The sequence below is a fragment of the Python bivittatus genome, unplaced genomic scaffold (genome assembly GCF_059951505.1).
Source record: "Python bivittatus isolate LINGU-HERP-01145 unplaced genomic scaffold, Pbiv_v1 ctg000520_np1212, whole genome shotgun sequence".
Taxonomy (NCBI): Eukaryota; Metazoa; Chordata; class Lepidosauria; order Squamata; family Pythonidae; genus Python; species Python bivittatus.
Window position 1 is genome coordinate 895,143 of NW_028277080.1, and position 8,910 is coordinate 904,052.

The window sequence follows — 8,910 nt, forward strand, 5'->3', positions numbered from 1 at the left end:
AAACTTAAGGAAAAAAGTTGTTTTAGACCAAACTAAACACAAAACATAAAAATACAACAAATAAAAGAATCAACAAGGAAATAAATACATAAGATTTAAGGGCTACATGTATAAATATGACCATTCTAAATGAAATGCAATCAGTACCTTGCAATAATTTAACTGCCCTGAATTTTAAAGGTGGTTATTATTATACCTGGATTTCAGTTTCAGGGGAAAAAAGTATATCTTCAGCAGCATTTCATCCATATCTACCAAATCTTTCAGCTTACTGTATTTTAGTATAGCTTCCAAGTATAGCCAAAGGTTGCGCATTATTGCATGAACCAGTTAAAACCAATACAAGTTGGTATTTATATAAATCTTGAAAATACTTCAGGATCTAATTAAGCTTCATTGGTAACTTACTATACAGAACATATCCTTCCAGTAAGTCAGCATTCCTCCAAATTCTCAGCTTTCTTATGGGGAAAAACCCTTCAAAGAATCCTACAGCAGGATTAGGCTGCCTAATAGCTTGGCAAAAAGTAACTCTAGCTGCTTGAACACTTTTCTCAGAAATCACCATAACTATTCAGTTAATCCAAACTGCATTATTACACAATGACTCCATTTCAATGTATGTTTGTCCTCTGTGTGTTCAGACCTTATTTGTTGTTTTGTTGTTGTTTTGCAATTATGGGTTCCTGTGCCTTTAATTAAAAGCTACCCATCTGTAGATGCTAATTCTTTTAGTATGATTTGTTCAGTGTGGCAAGATAGTCTGCGGTAGTGTCCCCTTATTACATTCCTTATTAAAATCATATTTTCCCTTGTCATAAAGAGAATACATAAAGGCAAGCAGGAATTCAAGTGTTTTTCCCATCTAGGCATTAGACACTGACCAAATTCATTTTTAATACTGCAGGCACAATATCCGAAGAGAAATGAAAGAACCCATGTGGAACATTGTAGGAGACAATATAGAAGGATCTTGGCCAGGGGAGAGGAACTGCTGCGTAATTCAAAACCTATCAGAAGTGGGCGATACCAGGCAGCAGCCCCTGGCTGAGCCTGGTTGATCTCAAAAAAGCTAAACAAGGTTGGACCTGGTTAGTACCAGAATGGGAGGTCACCAAGAAACCTCAAGACTATAGTTTAGATTGGGAAAATGAAAAAAAAAAAAACACTCCTAAAGAAGGTAATGACCACCCACCTGCACTGCAGTCAAGGACACCATGAGGACATGTTCATGAAGGTATCAAGAGCTGAGCTCAGCTCAAGGGAATCTTTGAAGTGGCCCAGTGGGCTCTATTCTAAACGCTGCATGTGGAGCAGAATGCAAGATTGTACAGAAGATTGCTCTGCAGTGTTTCTACCAACTAGTTTTCATTCAGTTTGAGGTAAGAGAAATTGTTTTCCAAATGTTGTTGAAAAGGAGAAGAGATGGTTGGTGAAATCCTCAAAGGTGGAATGGGATGTCCTTGCACTTCTTTAGTAAAGAGGTGGCCAAGGAACGTGCTACTGTCCTGTCTTTCACTATACGGTCCTCTCAGGAGCAGTCTGCACACTGCTGGCTCTCACACTTCAGTCACTGAATCCCAGAATAAAACATTATGAAGGAGCCACTCCCTTGGGCTTTTTTCCACTGGGAAGGCTGGAGTGGCATGGAGACTTCAGAGAAATAGAGAGATCCCAGAAACTCTATTGGCACTCACACCCTTTGCCTGACAATAGAGCAGGCTCTATACACCGTCAAGAAAAATGTGAAGGAACCTTTCAAGTACCTTATAAATATGAGAAAAACAGAAACCTCTCTGGGTGGAAAAAAAACACTTTTGAGAAATTGCAAGGCATATTTTGGCACAGCCTTAGCAGAAAGTCTTAAGAGCAACTGATCTGCATTCAGGGACATGTACATATATAGACTTCTCTGTGCAACTGATTCCTGCTTCTCCACATGAATGTACACACATTCAAAGAAATGTGCATATGTTCCCCCTGCAGCTTTCCATCTGTGCCTAAACACATGGAGGAATAATTAATGAAGAGCGTTATAGCCTTGTATTAAAAGTTGTGTGGAATCTCTGTTAAGTCTCCCTTCAGCTTTTCAGCTGACAGTGGAAAAGCAAAGTCTTAACAGCTCTAAGCTGCGCCACTGTAAAAACAGTTCTTAATACTCAGGAAGGCAATCCTATGCATGGCTACTCAGCAGTAAGTTTTTGCAGCCTAATGAGGCTTCTGCTCAGTTCAGTGTCTTGCTTGCGGCTTAAAGTTATATTTAGATCTTTTACAATATCTTAGAATACTTATTTTTGACTCCTGCTATTACTTACTGACCAGATGGTTCACTTCAGTGTGTCCTCAGCCCACTTCATCTCCAAATTGCTAGCAATACAGACCCGGTCAAGGGTATGGCTCATTCCATTTATACTTTTTCAGTGTGCTGTGATAATAATATATGTTGCCTAAGCAATATACCAGCATCCTGAGAAAATGCATAAATCATGTATCGCTCCAGAGTCTCTTTGATGTGTTCATTGGTCAAGAGGGAAGGAAAAACGTTAAATTGGTAAGGGGACATTCCTGGCTGGGCATTTCACAGCGTAACACCAAGAGTCTTCCTCCTTGTTTGGCTTTGTGAGAATTCATAAGTTTAGGGCTATACATCTGTGTCACAGGGAAGTTTGCTCCTGCTCTGACTCCAGGTCCGTTCCCCTTCCAGTACATCCAGAGAATTGCTGTAGGATCTGGGCATAGGATTCTGAGATTGCCTGTGGATCTCTCTGCTGTTGATGGAGGCGGAGATGGTGCCAACATTTGAGGGACTCTGCTGGTTGTTGGTTGCATACCTGGAATTCATGGTGCCTTTCTTTGGTCTACACTCTTTGCAGCATTGGCCAAAGCTAAAAGTAAGTGAGATGCCTCCAATAATTTCCAGGCAACTCCCTAAGTATCCAAGAACCAAGCAATAGGCTACGTGCACGGTAGTGGAAGAAGGAGAAGGTAAGTCATACAATTCATAATTGTACCATGAAACTGCAATCAAACTTAGCAAGCCAGAAACAAAGAGCACCAGGCCACCTAGCCCCGCAAGCAGGTAGTGGGGCAGGTCCTGCCAACATCGCACACCCAAGGAAGCCACAACCAGCCCCAACACTGTGACTGCGAGAGAAGAGGGCATGAGCCCTCTGGCCACTTGCACAGGCAGCTTGGTAAAGTAATCAAGGGTGTCTGGAATGTTGCAATCAGTTGTGTGGGTGCTCTGGCGCTCGTTGCAAATATCCCAGATGCCCTGGTGCTGAATCACATCTATTGGCTTGTCAAGGAATCCAGTCACATCCCTCCAGCTGGGTGCCAGCGTGCTTGTCAGGTTCAAGACAAGGCCACAGGGACCAAGCACAATGCCCACAATCATGGGGGTCGGGGTCCGCATGCTGCTGACCAAGCAATCAACCCCAAGAAGCTGTTATGGGAACTAGCAGAGGTTTCTCCTGGGTTGGTCTGCCTGGATAAGTTCTCCTGTTGGGCATCTGTTGGTGATCCCTGCTGAAAAAGATTCTGGATTAGGATCCAAGAGATTTGGCTGTGTGGTACCAGGCAGGGCTCTCAGCTCCACATTTGCTGCAGAATTCCCCTAACAGTCCCTTATGGCTCTGGAATTAGAAGGAGTTGGACTGCTTCATTTCTCAGTTTGCTGAAGTTCTATCTAAAGCCCAAAGCAGCTTGTGAAACATTTTCTTTTTTCTAAATTCTGCCTCCCTTCCCTGATGCTAAAGAGAATGGCATTTTCCTCCCTCCTCCTCCTGTAATCAGGAACGGCTCCAAAATATGGCAGGTTCTCATTCCTCCTGAGTCCCTGCCAAGAGTGCCCCATTGCAAACTCTGGTTGCCATCTTCATTTTGCAGAGAGCCTCCAGCTAGGAAGATCAAAGGCAGGCTGAGAATCCTTTTCTGCCGGTTCAAGTATAAAGATGGTTTGAGGATACCCTTCCTGAAATCCTGAAGCTCCCACTGACTCAGAATCAGACATCAAAGAGAGCAAACATTTACCTGTCCACTTGCTCAGTCCTACTGCAGCCACACCTGTGGTGTCCGTTGTCTTCCCTCCTCTATGTCCCCAGCTAAACGCACTGGGCTACTTTGACCGAAACTCCTTTGTATACAGAGAAACTGAATGCTGCTGTTGCCAAACTCGTTCTAAGTTGTATTTTATGGGCAAAAAAGGGAGGGGAGGAGAAGGAAAACAGAAGTGGAACCAGGAAGGCTTTGTACCAGGTGTTGCTGAGTTGGTGACTTCAGGAAGGTGGGGTTTGCTGGAGAAGAACATCACACCTGCTTCTGTATGTTGAAGACACCTAGTAATTTTTTATTCCCCTGAGTAAAGGTCAGCTCTCATTGCTTAGGCAACACAGCCTATCAAAACAATCACCAATCTAAAGCAGCACTGTTTGTGTAGTCCTTTTAAAAGACAAGACATACAGGGCAGTTCAGACTGTACTAAAACACTGAAAGGGAAAGGTGAAACTGAGCGAGGGCTTATCCCAAGCCTGGCAAGAATCATTGTCTCAAGTGGGATGGGGGAGACGAGTGTTTTAAGGAACTGATTCAACCGTTCCATTGCCCTTTTATAAGAACCCTTTTGTGCATTATTGCTTTGGTATATTTTAAATTCTTTCTCTCTCTCATTCCCCGTTTCCCAGTTTGCCAACTTTTCAGCCAACCAATGTAGCAGGACCTTTAAGAGCAGTTTCATAAGCAGATGCTGGCAGATTCTCAAACTGAAGCCATGACGTGTTTCAGCTATTGATTTCTGTGCACTAGACGGGAACATGTTACCTTATGTCTTTCCTGGTTACTTGGCAGTCTTTGGGAGGCCCTTGTATTGCACTGCATGTTTTCCTCAGTGGCAAATATACCTAGTTGTATCCCTTGGGAAAATCATTGTTCAAAAACTGATTCTGACACTGGCAAGGAGCCTGGTTCCTCTGTTGGGAATGTGATATAATTTGTGCGGGGGGGATTGGTTGACTATTGGACAGTATTGCCATACTTCAGAAAACAAAGCAAAGGCAGAATGAGGACACTGGCACAATCAGATTCAGAAAAACTTTAGTGTGAAGGATCTGCACGACACCTTCTAGATCAGAGAATATTTCCCCCTCTTCACAATACAAGCCTGATAAAAGTGAAGTCTTTGAGTTCAGCTCAACCTTTGATGACTTCACGAGTCCTACATGAGACTTCATGTAGCTTTTTTGGCAACAGTACAGAGGTGGTTGCCATTGCCTTCTTCCCAGATGGTTTTGACTTTCCCAGTCTAGCCTACAACCCAGCATTTCACCATGAACGACTCTCATCTAAATACTAACCAGGTCTGCCCTTGCTTAGCTTTTCAAGATCAGCCAGATGCTCCCACCCAGCTGGCACAAACCCCATACTTTAACCTAAGGATGTCATTTGTACTATGCTGCACAGTTGCTGAAACTCAAACCATTGCTAATTTATCCTGATGGAGGCTCTGTCTGCTAACAATGTGACAAGTAAAAATTAAACACAAACATTTCCATTGCTTTTATTTCTTTGCCAAAAAAAAGTCTGCTATTAATTGCATGGGACTGCAGGTCAAGTTCTAATCTAAAAGACTTCTATTTTATGTTTTAATTCACATTACATAAATCTGTCTGTATAATCAGCAGATCTCCCTGCACTAATTCTGTCTCCAAAGATTATTGGTAGGAACAATACAATGGAGTACACAGTAGCATTTGTTGACAATTATGGGAAGCACTTTGAACACTGGAAATGTCTGTAAATACTAAGTTGTGAAGCATGTGTTTGTGTATGTACCTGATATTGTTCCATCTATATCATATCAAACACTTGCATGTACAGTACCTTATACTTGGAAGAAGAGTATAATTCATTTATGCAATGTTGGATTGGAATCATTCATAGTTACTTCTTTGGAAAAAGCAAATGGTTCATATTTCTATTGTAGTCAGAAGCAGATTAAGCCCATCTACGTGAAAAATTATCCTGTCTCTCCTTGCCTTAACTTTGGCTAAATGCCTCTGTTTCATTCATTCATTTCCTGACTTCTTGCAGTCCAGCTGCCTATCGGGGGTGACAGATGTGGACCTTTCAACATCTCTATTCATGCTTTTTGCCACAGGTATGAAAAAAATTCAAAACCATTTGGGATTCATGGCCAATGCTGCATTCTGGGGAAAAGGTATAAATAAGAATTATGGGCGGAGAACGAGTCATCTTCACACCAACCCTTTTTCTTCTTCAGTTTCTGCATTGATCAGCAGAGGGCAGCAACTGCTGGTAAATAAACAAGGTTGTGGGTGGGCAGTGGGGGAGGAAGAGACAATGTGGGCCAAGTAATCGGGCGAAGCATAAACAGTGCTCCTGCTTTTCCTTTCCATATTCACAGCACTCTAGTCATTTTCCTCGGGAGTTGCAAGATTAAGTATTTCTGCCCTTGGAATGTGTACTTGTTGCTAAAGATCAAGACAACTAATTAGAAACTAGCATGCTTGTGCAGGACAATTGCATTTTCCAAGCAAACGCTTGTAATATTGACTTTTGTGGAAAATGCACACCTATTCCTCATCACATATTCCCTCCCCCCCCAGGTGTATACATTAGCTTTTATTTTATTTTATTTATTTATCAAACCTATCCCCCCCCATCTCCCCCCAATGCTGTGCAATGTATGCACTACAGATTGTAATAATGTACTGCCACTTATGATTAGGTACATGCTGGGCCCCCAATGCAGTACGTACAACTTCAAATGTCTTTGCATGTGTATGTATCTAGCACTGCTTCTTTGCACTATAGAAAAAAGCACCTATAACATTAGGAAAATGCATGCCAGCTAGAGTCTAGAGCCTATTTTCACCACTGAGATACATAACTAGATACATTTTGACTCCAGCCCCATCTCGTGGCTAAATTGTGCAATGATGCTATCCACATAATCCAGCAGCCTCCCATTGCCGCTATGGTGCTCCAGCACCACGTAGTGGTATGCATCATTTCAGTGTCCGTGTGCTCCTGGAGTCAATGAAAGAGAGCTTAGGGCCACATTGCAACCATTTTTCAATTTTGATCAATCTGTTTCCCTGCACCAATAAGGACATATGTCTTCTTTTCCTCAGCATTCTGCAGGGTAGAAAGTTTACCCACTCTCACTGAAATTTACCATTGAATTAAAAAAAAAAGTCGAAATCCCTGTTAGATTCCCCTCACGGGACAATGTCTTAAAAAGCTATTTCTTCAGCCTATTTTGTTTAATTTTTCACTGGGATCACAGATGGCTTTAGCCGTAATTTACTAAGTCACAAATTACTTGGTTCATGCAAAGGCTATGCCTTAGATCATGGCGTATAAATCACTGAGCAGCTTAGTGCAAAACGTGACCTGAGTCAAGGCATAAACATGCATTCAAGGAATGCCTTCTAAAAGTCTTCAAGAGTATCAAGTATGGCACAGAGCTATATATCAGTGTTCCTCTTCACGGCTTTGATAGTTTTAAGGAGCAGATCTTCCTCCTATCTCCTGCAACGGCTAACTGGATGCCCTTGGGATGTGTCGCCTATCATATTCTGCGGAAATGCAAAGGCAGCCAAAAAAATTTTTTTTAAAGCCCTGCAGAAGGCAGCATTCGACTTGTAAAAAGTTTCAGGTTGGTTTGGTTTTAAATAGCAACTCTTTGCCTTGAATTAGAGCATCTTGAAACGGGAGAAATCACAGGAACAAAAAGGGGTTGAGCTCTCAGCATGGCTGCAATTTGTTCATCTGTTAGAATTTTAATAAGCGATGTCCGTGCAACCTAGTCTTCTGGACTTCTTTCCATTGTTGCTCTGGGAGAAAGGAAAGAGGTACAATGGGATCACTTACTCATTACTTTTGATATTTCATCTTGTGAATAGAATGTGGCCCAAGAGGAAAACTCACACTTATTAACAATCAAAGGATGAGGTTTCAGAACTCCTTGCCTTGCCTTGTCTGGTGTCTGGGAAAAGCTGCATCAATTATACAACATGAGAAAAAAATACTACATTACTTGGTTTCTGTAACTGATACAAATCACACAGGTCCAGTTGTTCTTTTCATAGAATTTGGGTCATTTTAGTGTAGAGCATCTACTGTTCAGAGGCACCGCAGATGCCTCTTCATTTGTTCCTTCTTCTTTACACAAAAGTATCTACGGTGAAAGACACACCTGTGTCCTCTGAAAATAAATACTGTCCTTTAAAATATACAGAAGTTCTTGTTGAAAGGATCCTTCTTTCCAAGTGTGCTCTCACATCTGAACATTTTGGTCTGTTGTTTTTTTTTTAATTTCCACAGAAGCGAAACGTTGCCATTGTCTTGGTTCTTGAAAATCTTCATTCTTCTGCAACTCTGAAAATTAAAGCAAGGATAATTTGAAAATGGATGCTTAAGTTTAATAGGCACTAACATCAAGGCAATCCAAGAAGCAGCAGGGATGCCCAAACATGATCTGACAGTTATCCTATGTTGTAATAATGCCATAATTCTTTTTGTCATTTATTCAGTGAATAGTTCTTGGTGGCCTGCAGCAAAACCCCTATGGCTTGTTGATGGTATTCATTAAATTAAATGTTCAGTGACTACTAGCAATATTAATCAAATAATTTGTTTCTGGTGTTATCCAACCTGAAAAAAAATAAAAAGAAACTTGAGCATGACTCAAGCCAAGGTAATCTGTGTTTATGGTCATGGAATTAACTTGAGGCTGGATAGGAAGAAAGAGAATGAATGTTGAGTGGCTTGATCTCCTAGGCCCAGGGGAACTATGAATCTTCTGATCATTGAGAGAAAAGATCAGTAACAGTCCATCTTTAGGCTAAGCCTGTGCACCCTCTTCCCAACCCTATGACATTTTTCCTG

The 8,910-nt window shown here is 41.6% G+C and overlaps 1 protein-coding gene and 1 long non-coding RNA gene across 3 annotated transcripts; one reads left to right on the forward strand and one right to left on the reverse strand.

Annotated features, from left to right (window-relative positions):
* Window positions 1–1,292: 1,292 nt before the first annotated feature.
* On the forward strand, window positions 1,293–6,371 carry LOC112540359 (uncharacterized). The gene is made up of 3 exons (XR_003084446.2): window positions 1,293–1,382; window positions 2,705–2,891; window positions 6,088–6,371. It is a non-coding gene; the product is annotated as an uncharacterized LOC112540359 (long non-coding RNA).
* Window positions 1,376–4,285, reverse strand: CLDN23 (claudin 23). Of its 2 annotated transcripts, none has more exons than XM_007425707.4 (2): window positions 4,033–4,285; window positions 1,376–3,525 (listed from the first exon to the last, which is right to left on the reverse strand). In XM_007425707.4, the coding sequence occupies exon 2, from the start codon at window positions 3,413–3,415 to the stop codon at window positions 2,642–2,644; it is 774 nt and encodes a 257-aa protein (XP_007425769.1). In that variant the 5' UTR covers window positions 3,416–3,525; window positions 4,033–4,285; the 3' UTR covers window positions 1,376–2,641. The 2 variants fall into 2 exon arrangements, with proteins under 2 accessions (XP_007425769.1, XP_025020864.1); XM_025165096.2 differs by having other exon boundaries at window positions 1,376–3,528.
* Window positions 6,372–8,910: the final 2,539 nt, after the last annotated feature.